Genomic DNA, 21,393 nt, shown 5'->3' on the forward strand with positions numbered 1-21,393 from the left:
ATTTTTTAGGATTCTCAGTGTAATTAAGGTTTAAGTTACAGAGAAAAAGAAACTGGTGTACAATTGGAACAAAAGCACAAAGGTAGTTCTCACTGGAAAGAAACGTCATGGGCATGTCTCTGAAAGTTGAAAGGTAATATTTGGAGTCAGAAAAGCCTGGGAAAAAACCGTGCTCTAGCACTTCAAGTTTTGTGATATTGAATGTTTTCAAACCTGCCTAAACAAGAGTTTTCTCCTATAAAACAGAAGAAATTAACAGGTCATTGCTATTATCAATTCACTTAAAATTTCCCCTGCAGAGGAAATGACATACTATTTAAGCAAAATTCTGGCTTCACACTTGGACCTTTGTTAACCACTCTTCGAGTTTGTTCCTTGGGCTTTCTTCTGGAGGTTTGGAGAAAACAATAAATAAGCAACTGAGGAATGAGAAACCACACAGAAATAACAGAGTTTATCCTCCTGGGATTGTCAGATGACCCACAGCTTCAGGTGGTGATCTTTGTCTCTCTGCTCATCACCTACATGCTCAGCATCACTGGCAACCTGACCATTATCACCCTTACCCTGCTGGATTCCCACCTCCAGACCCCCATGTATTTCTTCCTCAGAAACTTCTCCTTATTAGAGGTTTCATTCACAACTGTCAGCATACCCAAGTTCCTAGGCACCATGATGACTGGAGATAAAACCATTTCCTTTAATGACTGCATTGCTCAGCTATTTTTTTACATTCTCTTGGGAGTCACTGAATTTTACCTTCTGGCCGCCATGTCCTATGACCGTTACATTGCCATCTGCAAACCTCTGCATTACACGACCATCATGAATCACAGAGTCTGCATACTCCTTGTCTTCTCTTCGTGGCTAACGTCATTCTTAATCATATTCCCCGCACTCATGTTGCTCCTAAACCTTAATTACTGTAGGTCTAATGTTATTGACCATTTTACCTGTGATTATTTTCCCCTGCTGCAACTTTCCTGTTCAGACACAAAATTCTTAGAGGCGCTGGGGTTTTCCTGCGCTGTGTTCACTTTAATGTTCACTTTGGCCTTGATATTTCTGTCTTACACATATATCATCAGAACAATTTTAAGAATTCCTTCTGCTAGTCAGAGGAAAAAGGCCTTTTCCACATGTTCATCCCATATGATTGTCATCTCCATCTCCTATGGCAGCTGCATTTTCATGTACATTAATCCATCAGCAAAAGACACAGTGTCTCTGAGCAAGGCAGTTGCTGTGCTAAACACCTCAGTGGCCCCCATGCTGAACCCCTTTATTTACAGCCTAAGGAATCAGCAAGTCAGGCAAGCCTTCATGGACAAGGCAAGGAAGATAGTATTTTTCTCAAGCAAATGAAATGCTGTGGTGTCATAAATTAGACACACACTTGCACAGCAATTTAAAATATACAAACATGAAATTCAAAGAACTTCTTCAAATCACAATGGCCTTCCTGTCATCCTTATACTTTTGTTCTCTGTTTTTAACAGCTTACAAGCACTATAATATATTTCCCATTCAATTGCAGAAACTTCATACGTCTTTCTAAAGGTTCCATTTTCTGAACACTTTGTTAGTTGCAACTTCTCGAGCAATAATTGTTTTGTAAGATAAAGTTGTACTTTAAGTTTTGTTTAGGAAAACCATTATCACCAGGAATGGAGGGGACACTGTGTAAATATTGTTATGATATTTTACTTACTCTATACAGAAAACACAATTTTATTATTTCATTGATATTTGACAGAATTTTCCTTAAACATCTTACCATTTCTCTAGGGAAAAAATTATTCAACTGCCATATGATTTATGGAACATGTGAATGCTTTCATTTAAAAACCAAGAAATACTGCTCACTTAATGGAGTATGTGCATGTAATTTACCTATTGGCTAAAAGAAGTGTAGATCTTTAACAATATAAATACATCTTCATATTTCCAAATCCTGTACTCAGTAGATATAGGTAGATATACAGGTAAATATATATATGCATATACATGTGTACACATATTGTGTGACAATATTGAAGCAATATCTGTTTTAGATATGTAAGATAAGTCACTTTCTCTAATTCCATGGAGGGTAAGCTCCATTTTCTGACTATGCTGAAATACATATGTATAGCTTCTTCTCTAGTTTTGGACAAGTTTCCAACAGGACATGTATCTAAATTATTTAATGCCTAAACAAAATCATTTAGGTTTCATAGAAAATAAAAGCTTCATAAGAAGAAAATTTATCTATTTCATATAAAATAAAATATCACCTGATAATATTCTTCCACTCACTCTATGTAAGGCATTAAGTGCCTAAAGTATTTTGGAAAGATGTGTATGTATGTGTGTGTGTGTGTGTGTGTGTGTGTGTGTGTACATTAAATAAGAATTGTGGAAACTTAAAATGTAATCTAAATTATATGAACTACTTTTTAGTAATAGAAAATATACTACAATCCTAATTAGTAGCCCAACATGCCTAATGATCACTATGCAATTTATTCAATTGAGGAATACATCACAGGAGTTGTTGAGAAACAAACAAAATAAATTATAGAAAAATGAAGGAGACTCAAAATGTAAGGGAAAACCTATGCATGGTTTCTCAATTTCATCTTCTCTGAAGTATAATTTGTATGCTAAATAAGGCAAATAGTTGGCAAACTGAGGGTTTCTATAACCTCTCAACATATACTTCCCCATTGATAAGGCAGGTGTCGGATAAATCTGGCATATATAATGTACTTAGGGATGGAAATGAACCTGTCAGGCATATAGTATAAACAGCTAACAATAAATAGCAGTGATTGTTATTGTTAATATTGGTCTTTATATCTAACCTCTACAGTTTGGAATCAGTACAAATTATATTTATTAAGTGGTGAGAATATTTAACACAAGATCTACCCTCTTATTTCTTAAAAGCACAATATAGTATTAACTGTAGGCAAATGTGCTACAGCAAACAATGTTCTTCAACAATATTCATCTTCAACATTCTCAGAACTTATTCTCTAGCAGAACTTAACTTTTTCTTCTTAATGTGTATTTTTGAGTGAGTGAGTGAGAGAGAAAGAGAGAGAGACAGAGCATGAGTGGGGGAGGGGCAGAGAGAGAGGGAGACAAAGAATCCAAAGCAGGCTTCAGGCTCTGAGCTGTCAGCACAGAGCCTGACACAGGGCTTGAACTCATGGACCAAGATATCATGATGTGAGCCAAAGTCAGACACTTAACCAACTGAGCCACCCAGGAGCCCCACAGAACGGAACTTTATAGCAGCTACCATCAATTCCCCATTGGCCACTCCAACCTGTCCCAAGGCAGCCACCATCTATCCTCCATTTCTATGAGTTTGACCAATTTTAACACTTCATAAAAGTGGATTTATCCGGGGCGCCTGGGTGGCGCAGTCGGTTAAGCGTCCGACTTCAGCCAGGTCACGATCTCGCGGTCCGTGAGTTCGAGCCCCACATCAGGCTCTGGGCTGACCGCTCAGAGCCTGGAGCCTGCTTCCGATTCTGTGTCTCCCTGTCTCTCTGCCCCTCCCCCGTTCATGCTCTGTCTCTCTCTGTCCCAAAAATAAATAAACGTTGAAAAAAAAATTTTTAAATAAAAAAAAAAGTGGATTTATCCTTTTTTTGTTCTTCTGTCATGTGACTGACTTATTTCATCTAACCTAATGTTCTCCAGATCCATTAACACTGTCACATATTGCTAAAAAAAAGAGGAAAGAAAAGAGAAGGAAATGAACAAGCACAAAATGATCAGTTTGTCCTGCTGGGCCTTTATGATGATCCTGATCTTCTGATTGTGATTTTCATCTTTTTATTCATCACATACATATATGTGTCACTGGAAACCTGACTAATCATCACTCTAACCTGGTGATGATCTATGGATCTACACATGCCTATGTATTTCTTACCTGGAACTTCTCTTTCTTAGAACTCTCCTTTACAACTATATATATTCCTAGATTTCTGAGGGCAATTATTACCAAAGACAAAAACATTTCTCATAATAATTGTATAGCCCAAGAATTTTTCTTTCTTTTCATGGAGGTGGCTGAACTTCCCATCCTAATTGCCATGTCCCTTGACCACTATGTTGCCATTTGCAAACCCCTTCATTACACAACCATCAAAGACAGGAATCTCTGCAACCTGTTTACGCTCTGTGCATGAGTGGGCATGTTTCTGGTCATTTATGCTACCCCTTATACTTCTGCTCCAGCCGGATAACTGCGCTTCTAATATCACTGACCACTTTGCATGTGACTATCTTTCCCTTGTACAACCATATTCTCAGATGCAAGGTTCCTAGAAGTAATTGGCCTTTACTTTGTTTGGATTACTTCGCTATTCACTTTGGCATTTGTGATTTTGTCCTACATGTATATCACATCTGTCAGTCAGACAAGAAAAAGTTTTTCTCCTCTTGTATTTCTCACATGATTGTTACCTCCATTTCCAAATATGCTAATTATTCTGCAGGAAAAAAGGGCATCATTGGCAAAAGTAGTAGCTATTCTCAATAACTCCTTTGTCCCCATGTTGAAACACTTCACGTACCCCTTAACCAGAAAGTACACAAACCTTCAAAGATATGGTCCTTAAATTACTGTTTCACACAAATACATCAAAATTTTGATTAAGATGAATATTATCATGAATATTTAATAAGAGAAAACGAAATTTTAACCTTCTAATCTCCACTATCTTGCTATATACAGCTATAGGAAATCTTGAGTTCATTAGCTAAACATTCCAAGTTCCCATGTAAGTGATTTATGATTGTGAACATAAAACCAGTGGTTATGGAACACAAATCATTTTTCTTACTATTCTAAGTAATACAAATATTCAACTAAAAATACCAATTCCAAAAGATATATGCAGCCCTGCAGTTTTTGGAGCATTATTCACAAAAACCAAGATATGGAAGCAACCCAAAGTGTACACTCATAGATGAATGGATAAAGACGACATTATACATACATGCACACAGACACACAGACACACACACACACACACACACACACACACACATATACAATGAAACATTATTCAACTATAAAAGAGGATGAGATATTGCTATGTAAAACAACATTGATGGACATAGAGGAGATTATGCTACATAAAATATGCCAGACAGACAGAGACAAATACCACCTGATTTCACTTATATATAAAATCTAAAAAAAAAAAAAAAATTAACAAACAACCAAAGCTGAAACAAACTCATTATTACAGACAACTAATTGATTTTGCAAGATGGGAGGGGTTGGGGTGATGGGCAAAATAGGCAAGAGGAGTGGGAGGTATAGGCTTCTAGTTAGGGAATAAATAGGTCATGAGAATAAAAGGTACAGAATAAGGAATACAGTCAATGCTTTTATAAATGTGTGGTATTGTGACAGGTGGTAGCTACTCTTAGGGTGAACACAGCACAGTGTATGCACTTGCTGAACTGCAGTATTATAACCTGAAACTCGTGTAACTTTGTGTGTCATCAATACTCAAGTAAAAACAAAGAAATAAATATAAACAAAGTATCATTGATGAATGAGTAGAAGTGAACTGAAGTGCCAACGTTTTCCTCATTTCCAACAGGGTAAAGATCATAGGTGACTGTGAATGTCCTAAAGGAGAAGAAAAAGTAAGATTATTACAATAAATACACAAATAAAACTGCAGGTATTCTGGAGTGGAAAAAGTGAGGGTGGATGGTAAGAAGTGAGTCCGAAATGGCAGAAAGGGGTCAAATATTACTGTGCCTTAGCCCTGTTAAATTTAGACATATATTTAGGGGCGCCTGGGTGGCGCAGTCGGTTAAGCGTCCGACTTCAGCCAGGTCACGATCTCGCGGTCCGGTCAGGGAGTTCGAGCCCCGCGTCAGGCTCTGGGCTGATGGCTCGGAGCCTGGAGCCTGTTTCCCATTCTGTGTCTCCCTGTCTCTCTGCCCCTCCCCCGTTCATGCTCTGTCTCTCTCTGTCCCCCCCCAAAAATAAATAAAAGTTTTAAAAAAATTTAGACATATATATATTGAGGGTACTAAGAAACCTTTTTTTCCCTGAAAAATGAGAAGTATGAGACCACATGAAAGGACACAGAAGGCATCATGTAAAGTGAAATGACTCAGACCAAGAAAGAAAAATGCCATATGATTCTCCTCGTAAGTGGCTTGTTAAAAAAAAAAAAAAAAAAAAAAAAAGTAAACAAACCAAAAGCACAATCACATCTGTAAATACAGAGAAAAAACTAATAGTTGCCGGGGGGGGGGGGGGGTAGGAAAATGGGGGAAGGGGAGAGGGAGATACAGACTTTGTTATGGAATGAATAAATCATGGAAATAAAAGACACCAAAAGGATTACAGTCAAAGATATTGTAATAGCAAGTAATGGGAGCTGGTAGCTATACTTGTGTGAACACAATGTAATGTATAAACTTGCCAAACACTAAGTTGTACACCTGAAACTAATGTAACAGCGTGTGTGCACTATAACCAAATAAAAAAAAAAACCTCAATAATAACTTGAAAAAGAGAGCAAAAGTAAGTTTGTTGAGCACAGAACAGGCATTTTCAAGGCATAATGAGATCCACAGTTGGGTCACAAGGAATACAGATGTAGTAAGCTGGTTGGGGCTGACAGGTGACAAGATGAAGGATTTCTGGGAAGATTTTTATATCTGGCAGAGGATTTCATCCACATGTTTTTGGGAGAGCGTGGGCAGTAACCTAACACTCAAGTCAGAATGTTTTTATGTTTTATGATTTTTTATAACAAATTTGGTAACCATTGAGGACATTTTCATTTTAAAGTTAATAATAAAAATGCACAACAAAAATAAATGAAATAAGTTGTTCGTGTATTCATTCTACTTTATACAAGTGGGGATGTATCAATTAATAAAGCTTTGGTGCCACCTTCAATGAAGAGTCCACTACCATGTGGCTCAGCTCTGTATTTAAAGAGCCCCAAAGGAACTGAGAATAAATTACCGCCCAAATGTAGACTAAGTGCCATGGGCATATTAGGAAAAGTAAGTACAGCCAAAGGGAAACCAGGGTGATTGTATACGCTAGCAGGTACACTTTTGCTTTTACCTCACTGTATCACTTAGCTTTCTGGAAAGACACGTGTCATGGCATCACTACACATCTGAGTTTATCTGTCCTTGCACCTTTCCTTTCTTGACCGAGGTCTCTTGGGGGATTTATACAGTGACCAGGGAAGGTAAAATTGTTTTATCTTTGGATAGTAGTCAATCTTCCTCTTATCCAGGGAGCTTTGAAATGTTTTAACTTCCAGTCATAAGGCAGTATTCCGTGGAAATCACTTAAAGAACTCTCAGAACTTAAGAACTTAAGAACTTCATTAAGTTCAGGTCAGAACAATGTTTGTGGTTATATGGAAAGATAAAAGTGATAGAGAGAAATTCCTTCACTTAGAGCAGAGGCTATAGAAAGCTTGCATGCACTCAAGCCTGCCTTTTTCTCGGTATGAGAGGCTTTTACATAACAGAGGCAAGGGAGAACTGATGACAAAGTATCCTGAAGTAGTTTATGAATGCATCCTCTCTCACATATTAAGTAAATAAGACAATCTGGGGTTGTATTTATGACTGGAATCATTAGACATATCAAAACGTAAGTATGTTCCAGATTTGTCAATAAATGTGTTTATCTTTCTCCCATTCCAAAGGTTACTTTGTTGGAATAAAGCAGGGTGATCCCCAATTTATCACATCAGCATATTTACTAAAACAAATTTTATATGTTAGCATTCCAGTCATGTTTCAAAATACAATAATAGTCTCTGCCTTTTGATCTGCCAATTTTGCCGGTATGTTACAACAAATATGTGTCTGTTCCTAAAGGAAGAGAATGCTGATTGTCAGGAATAAAGAAAATAAAATAAAAAGACACAATACAAGCCTGACAGTTACTCCTACAGACTTACCCAGTTCACCCCATGGGGAAAAAAAAATACAGCAAATATTATTGAGGACTTAGACCGTAGATAAAATCTGATTGATTTTTAAGAATAAAAAGAGAAAAAGACAGGTAAAAGTCATATAGTTTACATTTTAGAAATTTGTGGTTTCTATAAAGTAAATTTTACAAAGAATTTTATTCATTCTACTTATTTAGTCTCCTAGAAAGAAGACAATGAAAGGTTTTGTTAGCAAAAACACTTCCTTATCAGTTCCTGCTTGCCCTCAGACAAATTTGAGAGTTTTAAAAGATAAATAGTGGAAAAAGAAAAAACATAAAACAGTTGTTAATTTAAATAAGGAACATAAAAATGACATAAGTGAAACAGTATGCTGTCAAAATATATTATTGATATAGCTCTACCTATGTGAGTATTAACTAATATCTCTGGCTTTAGTTTTCTTTCTCATAAATAGAGAACTTTACTCTTATCTATCACTAAGGAGATTCTAATATCTCCTGATAGACAACACATTTATTTCCTCTGCTCATATTTAAAAGAATATATATTAAGAATAACATTAATCATAGCTACTATTAAGCTCAGGAATTGTGATTTGGTCATCAGCTTCTACCCAATTTTATAAGACAATGAGGTTTGTAAATGGCATCAAAATTAAAACTCAAAATTGGACATTTTGGTCCTAAGAACACAGTCTTAGAAACTGGAAAACAATGTCTCAATATCTAAATTAGAAACAGAGTAAGTATTGTTGCAGAAACATATTTCCTTTGACTCAGGAGACATATCTAGTAAAATGTTGCTAAAGCTAATGTCAGAGACATTGCTGCCTGTGCCCTCCTCTAGAATTTTTATGGTTTCAGGTCTCCCATTTAGGTCTTTAATCCATTTGGAGTTTGTGTATGGTCTAAGAAAGGGGTGTATTTTCATTCTTTTGCATGTCCTGACCAGTTTTCCCAATACCATTTGTTGAAGAGATATTCTTTTTCCCATTAGATATTCTTTCCTGCTTTGTCAAGCCAAGAAACACACTCTTAACCATAGAGAACAAGATTATGGTTACCAGAGAGGAGGTTTGCAGAGGGATGAGTAAAATAGGTGATGGGGTTTAAGGAGTTCATTTGTCAGGATGAGCATTGGGTGATGTATGGAACTCTGGAATCACTATATTGTACACCTGAAATGAACATAACAGTGTATGTTAACTATACTGGAATTAAAATAAAATAAAAATGAATAGCTAAATATTAAAAGATGTAGTGCGCTATTAGAAATTTGGTTACAAATTTGCTCACAGGTATAGATGTGGTATACAGACACTCATGAGGGGACTTTTAACATAGATCTGTGAATAAATTTTTCCTTTTCAACAGGATGTGCAAAATGCTTCTGCTGTAATGGGACTGAGTGGATACTGCAAAAATGCAAACAGGAAAAAAGTTCCATTGGCTTCATTTCTTGGGGCTAATAATACAAACATTTAAATCTTCAATTCCTTTACTGTGCACATTTTCTTTCCGTTTTGTTTTGCAACAGATTTTGCTTAAAGAAAATAAAAAATCAGTATGAGAAACCATACAGTGATTACAGAATTTGTTCTCTTAGGCATCTCAGATGACCCAAAGCTTCAGATTATAATTTTTATCTTTCTGTTTATGGCTTATGTATTAAGTGTCACCGGAAACCTAACCATCATCATCCTCACCTTAACAGACTTTCATCTCAAGACTCCTATGTATTACTTCCTGAGGAATTTCTCCTTCTTAGAAATTACATTCACCAGTGTGTCTATTCCCAGATTTTTGGGGACAATCATTACTAAAGTCAAGACCATTTCCTATAACGATTGTTTAGCTCAGCTATTTTTCTTCATCTTCATGGGTGTGTCTGAGTTTTTTCTTCTCACTGCCATGTCTTTTGATCGCTACGTTGCCATCTGCAGGCCTCTTCACTACACCACCATCATGAACAAGAAAATCTGCACCCTGCTGGTCTTTGGGTCATGGCTGGGGGGATTCCTTACCATTTTCCCACCACTCATGCTCATCCTCCAGCTAGATTTCTGTGCTGCCAATGTAATCGATCATTTCTCCTGTGACTATTTCCCCATTTTACAACTCTCGTGCTCAGATACGTGGCTTTTAGAGATGATTGGCTTTTACTTTGCTTTTGTTACTCTGCTCTTCACATTGGCATTCGTGATTCTTTCCTACATGTGCATTCTTAGCACCATTCTGAGAATCCCGTCTGCTACTCAGAGGAAAAAGGCTTTCTCCACATGTTCCTCTCACTTGATTGTCATTTCCATCTCTTATGGGAGCTGTATATTCATGTATGTCAAGCCTTCAGCAAAAGAAAGAGCATCACTGACCAAAGGGGTAGCTATTCTCAACACCTCAATTGCCCCTATGTTGAACCCTTTTATTTATACCCTGAGGAACCAGCAAGTAAAACAAGCTTTCCAAAACTTGCTTCATAAAGTAGTGTTTTCTAGAAACAAATGAAAGCATGTATTAACATGAAAGGATGTTATTGGGAAGATGCACTGAAGGAAAAACAAAATTTTGACTTCTACAATATGCTCCCATATCCATCTCACAGATACTTGCAAGGCTGTGCTCATTTGCTTAAGCTTTCTTGTACGCTGAAAGTAACTATGTTGTGTCTTTCTTTCAAAGTGTGTATACGTTCCATTTCCTCATTGATTTACAATTCTGAATAGGAAGGCAGTGGATATAAAACATACCATTTTGCTGATTGCTCCAAATAGTAAAAATATTGTATACTATAATGGCTAATGGAGTAAAATGTTTTAAAAACATACTCTTTATATTTTATTTTCTTGTACTAATATCTAAGTTTCTTTCTTAAAGTTATAAAATATATGAAATACAATATCTATAACAACCATATTTTTTGTATACTATCTGCAGTATCTAATTCTTTCCACTCTGATATAGGCTTGAGGGTTTATTTTACTGTATATAAACTATTTGAAAGTCAAATGTCTTTTATTTTCTATTTATGCTTAAGGCATACATCGTCTTATTTTATATGCTCCCCTTGTTTATCTGTTTTATATTGAAACATACGAGATTGATAAATTTAGGCAGTCACCAAGACATGGCACCTGGAAGTTTGATAGGAATTTCACAAATAATAGTATCTCTTCTGTAGAGAATATTTACTCTATGCCATTTGCTCAACTAGATATATCCTAAATCATATCATATTTAGCTGTCACAGCTATATGGCAAATTTTAGTGATTATCTATTTTTCACACATGTGTAAATTCTAAGCTTGAGGAACTTGCCCAAGGTGTTGAGCTATCACAGTCAATGTGATAACCTGATTTGAAAAATGAAACAAAATGACAAAAACTTGTATTTGCTTTATTGTGTACATTTTTCAAATCTAGAGACCTGCATATTTTGCATAGCTTTTACTAAGGACCTGCCCAATTTTATTGGTGTTTCGCACTCACATTATCTCATTTGGCCATGATCATATGATTATAGTCTGGTCAGGGAAGGTACTCATCCCTAATATTGTTGGCATATACTTTGGAACACTGATCAATCAAAAGAAGGAACGCTTCAACTGCCATTGCTGGTGCCACCAGAGTGACAAGGACAAAATATAAAGTACTAGCAGTATTATAGTCCCAAAATTCTCTGTGGAAGGCACATTTAAGTTAATGGAGCCAATGAATGACTTAATACAATGTGGTAGATTCTCAGTTTTTAAAAATGGCATGGAGGAGAGATGCATTTGGTAGAGAGCTGATGTAAGAATTAAGATACTTTATAGTAATCTCTATCTGGAAAATCATCTGTTGGTCTCCGTTTCTCAAGAGAAACAAATCACACTACGAGGTTGTTATTTTTTTCTGTCTCATCGGACACTGTCCCCCAAGCTTCCTTTTCAAATTTCTGTACAAATGTGTTATGTTTTATATTCCTTAGTGTTTTGTGTCTAGTCCTGTCCTGGCAATTTGATTCACTGAATTATTCCCCTTGAGCCAGTGGCAGAGAATAGATAAAACATTAACTAGCTTATGCTACATAAAATCCATGTAGAAACTGTATCAGACAGTTTTAAAACACCGTCTGAAATTTTTCTCTTTCATATATTTGCTTCTTTATCACCCTCTGTACTCAAAGAAATCTATTCCCTCTAGATAAAATGGAAAATTTAAGTCAAAAACATTAACAGTAGAGAGCAAATGTGTTCAGTGAGAGGAACTGTGTTCAGGACACTGATTTCCCTGGATTACAACAATGGAAACCACTAATATTTTTTATATTTCAGCCATTCTGCATATCAGTGAGACTGTATGAAATCAAGGTAAGTAGGACATAGGGGAGGGAATGGTAGTTTCTCAAACCTTATCATTGATTCATTACTTATCAGCTCAAAGTTTAAGCAGATTCAGTAGGGTATATTGGAGTAGTATTTTGCAACTGGATAGATTTATAAATTAAAGAGATCTTAGCATATTTTATTATATAAATTTATTCCTTTTCTTAAATAAAAATCAAGAAATTACCACTCTATGCCTGTGTTTCTAATTTAATATAGACTATGTAGCACTATCTTTAAGAGAACAGACTTTAATTTTAGGTATTCTCTGATTAAACACTTGTTAGCTATACGAATATATCTAAGGTACAAAAACACACTGACCCTAATGCTTCATTGGGAATAAAGATAAAACTTCCATAGGTGTGTCCTAATGGCTATATGAGATAGAATATAAACGTCCTTAGAATTTCATTGGAATAATGGTTTTGGTCAATTACAGTTAACTATGAATATTCTGCCCAAAGTTGGAAATCAATTACAACCAAAAGAAAATAAATACACCAGTTCTTCTTAAAACATAGAAGTGCCACATGGTTTATAGAGCACTTGCATATATATTATTAAATTCATTCTGAAGATACCCTTGAAATTTTAACTCCATGATAAACAGAAAAAAATGATGCTTAGGGAATTTAAGAAACTGCCAAAGTCACACTTCCATTTGTATCTTCAAATCACATTCTCTAATTGCAGAACCCATATACTTTCTGAGATAGTAATTTACCCTAGACTGTCATGAATAAGATACTAAGTGGGTTTTTTTTTTTTTTTTAAATTTTTTTTTTCAACGTTTTTATTTATTTTTTTTGGGACAGAGAGAGACAGAGCATGAACGGGGAGGGGCAGAGAGAGAGGGAGACACAGAATCGGAAACAGGCTCCAGGCTCTGAGCCATCAGCCCAGAGCCTGACGCGGGGCTCGAACTCACGGACCGCAAGATCGTGACCTGGCTGAAGTCGGACGCTCAACCGACTGCGCCACCCAGGCGCCCCACTAAGTGGGTTTTTTTTAATGTTTATTTATTTTTGAAAGAGAGAGAGAGAGTGAGTGGGGAAGGGGCAGAGAGAGACACACACACACAGAATCTGAAGTAGGCTCCAGGCTCTGAGCTGTCAGCACAGAGCCCAATACAGGGCTCCAACCCACAAACCACGAAATCATAACCTGAGCCAAAGTTGGATGCTTAACCAGCTGAGCCACCCAGGCACTCCAAAAATTAATAGTGTTTTTATATCATAATCTTATTATCACTTTATGTACTCTTCCTCTTTGCTTATTTTTGTCTAAATAAAGAACTGGAAGTTTGAGGTTAGGAGTTGGTATTTGCCAACAATTCCTACAGGTACAATCCTTCCAGCCACTCATTGGTTTCTCCAGGGAAGTCTTAGCTTTATTCAGACCAAAAGAAGTTCTTAGTGAACACTTGTGCCATGGCCCAAAGCCCAGCAAGATTGAACATTGAAAGTAAATTTAGAGTAATTATGAAGCCAACCTAGATGTTACCCACAACACTGAATTAAACAATTTTCCTTTCCTCTAACGTATCAGCCAAAATGCTGAAGAACTCTTTACTCATAAAGTAAAAAAAAAAAAAAAAAAAAAGAGTGATGTGATCATAAAGCACAATGCTTGGAAGCCATGATTCATGAAGTTTCTCTAATGATCTCTAATAAGGTTTAACTGAAGAGTGAATTTAGTAAACATAGAAAAAGTTGAAACAATTAGCCTCTCAAAGTTATTGTATTACTAAGGGATATGTCTATCCAGTGCAACTAGGTCATTATTAACAACAACAAAATGCACCGCAAATAAAATGGAATCAGTCTAAGGCTCTTAATCTCTTAAAGGAACATCGTTTTGGTTCTTCACATATCCTTTAATACAGAGTCCCTTTCTCATCGTGGCATTCAAAGAAGTTATCAGTTTCTACTTTATCTAAAGGGTCATTGTTAATACTAAATTGATGGTAAAAAATTTGAAAGGGCATTAACTAGGGGTGCTTTCAGAATGAAACCTTGAAGATACTTTGTGGCCGTCTTATTCAACAAATATGAAGTATTATTGTTAACTTTCATTTTGAATATGTCAAAGAGCCTGTCTCAGGGGTCCTTGAAGGGATTCTTGATTTTGACTAAAAGGGTGGAAGAGAATATAGAGGTTAAACTAAACCGTGTTCTTCCGGAGGGAAATATGGATCTGCCTTCAGAAACAATAAAGAGGAGGTTCCTCAAAAAATTAAAAATAGATCTACCCTATGACTCAGCAATAGCACTGCTAGAAATTTACCCAAGGGATACAGGAGTACTGATGCATAGAGGCACTTGTACCCCAATGTTTATAGCAGCACTCTCAACAATAGCCAAATGATGGAAAGAGCCTAAATGTCCATCAACTGATGAATGGATAAAGAAATTTTGGTTTATATACACAATGGAGTACTACGTGGCAATGAGAAAGAATGAAATATGGCCCTTTGTAGCAATGTGGACGGAACTGGAGAGTGTTATGCTAAGTGAAATAAGCCATACAGAGAAAGACAGATACCATATGGTTTCACTCTTATGTGGATCCTGAGAAACTTAACAGAAACCCATGGGGGAGGGGAAGGAAAAAGAAAAAAAGAGGTTAGAGTGGGAGAGAGCCAAAGCATAAGAGACTCTTAAAAACTGAGAACAAACTGAGGGTTGATGGGGGGTGAGGGGGGGGTGGGTGATGGGTATTGAGGAGGGCACCTTTTGGGATGAGCACTGGGTGTTGTATGGAAACCAATGTGACAATAAATTTCATATATGGGGGAAAAAAAGAAACAATAAAGAGGAGTTAAATGCTTAGAGATATCCTTTATCCTCTGCATGAATACTTCCTTGGGATGGTCTCAGACTTGAGGAATCATATGCTCCTTGTTAAACACTGAAGTTGATTTCTCCCAAAAGGCTGCTGAATGAATGAAGGCATAACATGCATCAGGCTTAGTTGATGCTGGTAAATGAATATAATCCATTGAATTTTCATTAACATCTTTACAAAAATAGTATAGTATACCTTCCCCAAGACTGTGATATTGATCATCTCTCCCTACAGTTTCTTTTTTTTTTTTTTTTTTTAATTTTTTTTTTCCAACGTTTATTTATTTTTGGGACAGAGAGAGACAGAGCGTGAATGGGGGAGGGGCAGAGAGAGAGGGAGACACAGAATCGGAAACAGGCTCCAGGCTCTGAGCCATCAGCCCAGAGCCCGGCGCGGGGCTCGAACTCATGGACCGCGAGATCGTGACCTGGCTGAAGTCGGACGCTTCACCGACTGCGCCACCCAGGTGCCCCTCCCTACAGTTTCTTTAAGCATGTTCTCTGACCCTACAAAACTGGGGTATCAGTATTCATTTTCAGTGATGTTCACATGAACCCTTCCTTACCTATTGTAACTTCCTTCATAGCTTTTCATACATTCCCTCAAAGGTTTCATCAGTAGCTAGAGTATGAAAGTCAATCATGGTATTATTTTTCAGAAAAGTCTTAAAATTGAAAGGAAACATGGGAGAAAAAAAGACTATGCAAAAATTTTAAATAAGGGTAAAAATACAGTGCACTGATACATTATTAACTATGGAACAGCAATAATAGATTTTTAAAAGCTGGCTCTCCAATGCCAGCTAAATAGAGCAGAAATTTCAATCTTGAGATTGAAACCAAATATTGTCTATTTGATGAGAGTGCATTTGGGGATTTCTAGGTGTTATGAAAAACTAGCGCTTTCAAAAAAGCAACCCCTGATGAAGGAAGACTGATGTTACTGAACAGGAATAAAGTTAATTGAAGGAATGAATTCTAAAGAAATTTAATGAAAGTAACTTTAAAATAATGTTTTATGAAGTTTTCTTTTTTAAATTGCATATTCAGGGGCACCTGAGTGGGTTATGCATCCAATTTTTGGTTTTGGTTCAGGTCATGATCTATGGCTTCATGGGTCTGAGCCCCACATAGACCTCCTCACTGGCAGTGTGGAGCCTGCTGGGGATTCTCTCTCACTATCTCTCTGCCCCTTCCACTTGTGCTGTCTCTCTCTCACACAAAATAAATAAACAAACACTAAACACTTTTAAAAAACTAAATTGTATATCCAAAAAATTGGGGTTTCTTTTACATATCTTTGTTATATATTTACTTGATATAGGGAATTTAGGCCTAGTAGATACATACATCTTGAAAAGTAGATAAACTAAAAAAAAAAAAAAAAAAAGCTTTTGCAAAACTAAGACCCACCCTGTGTGATCTGCAGCCTGGAATTTGAAATACAATAGAGAACTTCACCTCATGGGTGTGTTTGATTCAACAACAAACTCAACATCACTTAATTAGTGAATGAGACATGTGTTTATTTTAAGCCTTCTATGACTCTTCTAGGCACTGGATTGGGTTGCAATGGCTTTGAGGGTAAGAATCTGTGCTAAATTTCAGACAGGCACAATGTAGTGGAGGAGCTCACGGGAGTTTTCAGCACAGATGTTTAGTGTGCTGAGAAAAATAAATCAAAGACTCTTAAACTTTCCCCTGTAGGTGAAATGACATACTATTTCAGCAAAACTCTGGCTCCACACTTAAACTTCTGTTAATCTACATTCAAAATTTGTTCCTTGGGCTTTCTCCTAGAGATCTGGCTGGAGGACAAAATAAGCAACTGAGAAATGAGAAACCACACAGAAATAACAGAGTTTATCCTCCTGGGATTGTCAGATGACCCACAGCTTCAGGTGGTGATCTTTGTCTCTCTGCTCATCACCTACATGCTCAGCATCACTGGCAACCTGACCATTATCACCCTTACCCTGCTGGATTCCCACCTCCAGACCCCCATGTATTTCTTCCTCAGAAACTTCTCCTTATTAGAGGTTTCATTCACAACTGTCAGCATACCCAAGTTCCTAGGCACCATGATGACTGGAGATAAAACCATTTCCTTTAATGACTGCATTGCTCAGCTATTTTTTTTCATTCTCTTGGGAGTCACTGAATTTTACCTTCTGGCCGCCATGTCCTATGACCGTTACATTGCCATCTGCAAACCTCTGCATTACACGACCATCATGAATCACAGAGTCTGCATACTCCTTGTCTTCTCTTCGTGGCTAACGTCATTCTTAATCATATTCCCCGCACTCATGTTGCTCCTAAACCTTAATTACTGTAGGTCTAATGTTATTGACCATTTTACCTGTGATTATTTTCCCCTGCTGCAACTTTCCTGTTCAGACACAAAATTCTTAGAGGCGCTGGGGTTTTCCTGCGCTGTGTTCACTTTAATGTTCACTTTGGCCTTGATATTTCTGTCTTACACATACATCATCAGAACAATTTTAAGAATTCCTTCTACTAGTCAGAGGAAAAAGGCCTTTTCCACATGTTCATCCCATATGATTGTCATCTCCATCTCCTATGGCAGCTGCATTTTCATGTACATTAATCCATCAGCAAAAGACACAGTGTCTCTGAGCAAGGCAGTTGCTGTGCTAAACACCTCAGTGGCCCCCATGCTGAACCCCTTTATTTACAGCCTAAGGAATCAGCAAGTCAGGCGAGCCTTCATGGACAGGGCAAGGAAGATTGTGTTTTTCTCCAGATAATGAAAGGCTGTGGTGTCATGAATTAGCCACATACCACATGGCAATTTAAAATATACAAACATGAAATTCAAGGAATTCTTCAGGTCACAATGGCCTTCCTGTTTCCTTATTCATTCTTTGTTTGTTTCTAACAATTTAGAAGCACCTTTAATATATTTCCCATTCAATTATAATAACTTCATATGTCTTTCTAGTTCCCAGTCTTCTGAACACATTGTTAGTTGCAACTTCTTGAGCAACTATTGTTTTATACAGTATCATAGTTTGAGTTTTGTTTAGGAAAACCATTATCACCAGGAATGGAGAGGCTCTGTAAATATTGATATATTTTATTTAATCTATACAGAAAATATAATTATATGATTTTCATTGACAGGAATTCCCTCACCATCTTGTCATTTTTCTAGGAAAAAAAATTCTTCAAATGCCATATGATTTACAGAAAAAAATGTGAAAGTTTTCATTTAAAAAACACATTTAAAAAACAAGAAACATTGTACACTTAATAGGTATGTCCATACAAATTATCTATTGGTTAAAAAAAAAGCAATCTCTAATAATATATACTTTTGTATTCATGTTGCCAAATAGATCTCCATATTTACAAATTCCATAATTACTCAGTAGATATAGGTAGATATACAGGTAGATACATATATACAAACATGTATGCATACATACATACTATAGAATATATATAGCATAGTATACTATATATACTATATATAGTAAGCATACATTTGCACATACTGTAGAAAATTATGAAGTAATAGCTGTTTTAGATATGTAGGATCAGTTTATTTTCTCTAATTTCATAGAATGTAAGCTCCACGTTCTAACTATGCTGAAATATTAATTATACTTCTTTCTCTACTTTTGGACACGTTTGAAACAAGACATGTGTCTGAATTGTTTAATGCCTAGACAAAATCTTTTAGGTTTTGTAGAAACTTTGTAAAAGCTTTATAGCAGAGCAAAATTTTATATTTATATAAATTTATATTTATATTATATAAATTTATAGCAGAGCAAAAAAAATCTATAAAACTAGAATTTCACCTGTTAAAATACTCTTCCACTCATTCTACTTAAGGCATTAAATGACTAAAGTATTTTAGAAAGATGTAGAGATGTGTGTGTGAGAGAGAAAGAGAGCGAGAGAGACAGAGAGAGAGTAAAATAAGAATTATGGGTACAAAAAAAGTATTCTAAATTATATAAATTACTTTTTAGTAATAGAAAATATAATAGAATCCTAATTAGTGGTGCAACATTCCTAAGGATCTCTATGCAATTTATTCAATTGACAAATACAGGAGTTGTTAGAGAACAAAAAACAAAATAAATAATAGAAAACTGAAGGAGATTCAAAATGTAGGAGAAAACTTATAAATGGTTTCTCAATTTCATCTTCTCTGAAGTATAATTTGTGTGTTAAATAAGACAAATAGCTGGCAAACAGGGTTCTATAACCTCTTAACATATACTTCCACTGATAAGGCCAGTGTCCAATAAATCTGGTATATATAATGCACTATAGGGATGGAAATGAACCTGTCATAGACAATAATTAGCTATCAGGAAAAAGTAGGGATTGTTATTAATATTGGTCTCTATATCTAACTGCTACAGTTGAAAATCAGTACAAATGATATTTATAAAGTGATGAGAACATTTAATATGAGATCTACCCACTTATATTTTAAGGCCACAATATAGTATTGTTAACTGTAGGTAAAAATGTACCATAGCAAACAATATTCTTCAATAATATTCATCTTCAACATCTTCAGAACTTGCTCCTTTTACAGAACTGAACTTTGTAGTGTCGTAGACTTTGGGTCTGGAGTTCTCTCTTGTCTAGCAAGAGAGCGGGACACAGGATTGAAAATGTGAGAGAAGCTAATGTCCGGGAGGAGACAAGAGCCCTGAGTAAGGGTCCTTGCTCCATTTTTATTAGGATCAGAAGGCTTACAAGAGTGAATGATGTGCATAGAGAGACAATGAAACCATGAACATTAAGTCATGGGCATGGGGAAAAGGGGGTTTTGGGGATATGTGGTGTTAGGGATTTGGGTCAATACAAAACAAGATTCTGGTGCTGGGTGGAAGGTTGTTTACAGCAAACATGAGGACCCACCTCTGTTTACCTAAACTGGCCTAGGGGACAAGAAAGACAGAGCATGCTACCTCAGGTTCAACAAGGCGCTTTCTTTTGCTAATTAGCTCCACTCTGGGCAACTCTGCACTGCTGTGGTCTATAGCCCTATTTGCCTGTTTACCTAATTTGGTCCTTCCTTCCTGTGAAACCATCTTTCTGCTATTGTCCCATATCTTTGTCCTAAACTGGGGGCCTTTGCCCCATTTACCTAATCTTATTTACCTAATCTTGTTTACCCAAACTTGGGTGTGTTCATCCTATGGCTTTCTAATTCTTTATGCCTTGCTAACCCATCAGTGCAGGCTCAGAGAATTCCTAAGCTTATTCCCCACATATAGCAACTATCATCAATTCCCCCATTGCCCACCCCAACCTGTCCCAAGGCAGCCACCATCTATTCTCCATTTCTATGAGTTAGACTAATTTTAATACCTCATAAAAGTGGATTTATCCATTTTTTGTTCTTTTGTGACTGACTTATTTCATCTAATGTCTTCCAGATTCATCAATGTTGTCACATATCTTTAAATGAAATAAAAATGAAAGAGAAAGAAATACCTATATATTTCTTAGCTGGAACCTCTCTTAGAAATCTCATTTACACTGTATGTATTCCTAGATATCTGGAGACAATTATCACCAGGGATAATATCATTTCCTATAACAGCTGTGCAGCCCAACTATTTTTCTTTGTGTTCATGGGAGTGGCTGAATTTCAATTTGAATTTCCATGTCCTTTGGCTACTATGCTGTCATTTGCAAGCCCCTTCATTATACAACCATTATGAGCAGGAAACTCTGTACCCTGTTTATGCTATGTGCATGGCCAGGTATGTTTTTGACCATTTTCCCTCCCCTTATACTTCTCCTCCAGCTGGATAACCGTGTTTCCATTGTCACTGATCATTTTACATGTGGCTATCTTTCCCTTTTACAACTGTCTTATTTAGATACATAGCTCCTAGCAGTAATTGGTTTCCACTTTGCTTTCATTACTTTACTATTCACTTTGGCATTTGTGATTTTGTCCTACATATATATCATATCTGCTAGTCAGAGAAAAAAGTTTTTTCTGCTTGTTCTACTTACATGAATGCCTTTTCTGTTTTCATATATGCTAATTCATCTTCAAAAATAAAAAGTATCATTGACAAAGGCAGTAGCTATTCTTAAGCAGGCTGAACCCCTTCCTTTACACCCTAAGGGGCCAGAAAATATACAAACCTTCAAATATTTGGTCCTTAAGGTATGTTTCATACAAGCAAATCCAAATTTGGGGTAG

At 36.4% G+C, this 21,393-nt stretch overlaps 3 protein-coding genes and 2 pseudogenes across 3 annotated transcripts; all 5 read left to right on the plus strand.

Annotated features, from left to right (window-relative positions):
- Positions 1-176: 176 nt before the first annotated feature.
- LOC122473082 (olfactory receptor 6C1-like) lies at positions 177-1,749 on the plus strand. The gene has a single exon (XM_043563190.1). It carries the CDS (start codon positions 427-429, stop codon positions 1,363-1,365), a length of 939 nt encoding a protein of 312 aa, XP_043419125.1. The 5' UTR covers positions 177-426; the 3' UTR covers positions 1,366-1,749.
- Positions 1,750-2,085: 336 nt separating this feature from the next.
- LOC122473630 lies at positions 2,086-4,622 on the plus strand (annotated as a pseudogene).
- Positions 4,623-9,128: 4,506 nt separating this feature from the next.
- LOC122473083 (olfactory receptor 6C3-like) lies at positions 9,129-10,471 on the plus strand. Its single transcript, XM_043563191.1, has one exon. It carries the CDS (start codon positions 9,533-9,535, stop codon positions 10,469-10,471), a length of 939 nt encoding a protein of 312 aa, XP_043419126.1. The 5' UTR covers positions 9,129-9,532.
- Positions 10,472-16,741: 6,270 nt separating this feature from the next.
- Positions 16,742-18,088, plus strand: LOC122473084 (olfactory receptor 6C1). The gene has a single exon (XM_043563192.1). The coding sequence runs from the start codon at positions 17,015-17,017 to the stop codon at positions 17,948-17,950; it is 936 nt and encodes a 311-aa protein (XP_043419127.1). The 5' UTR covers positions 16,742-17,014; the 3' UTR covers positions 17,951-18,088.
- Positions 18,089-20,161: 2,073 nt separating this feature from the next.
- On the plus strand, positions 20,162-21,393 carry LOC122473631 (annotated as a pseudogene).

Source organism: Prionailurus bengalensis, chromosome B4 (genome assembly GCF_016509475.1).
Source record: "Prionailurus bengalensis isolate Pbe53 chromosome B4, Fcat_Pben_1.1_paternal_pri, whole genome shotgun sequence".
In the NCBI taxonomy this organism is placed as follows: domain Eukaryota; kingdom Metazoa; phylum Chordata; class Mammalia; order Carnivora; family Felidae; genus Prionailurus; species Prionailurus bengalensis.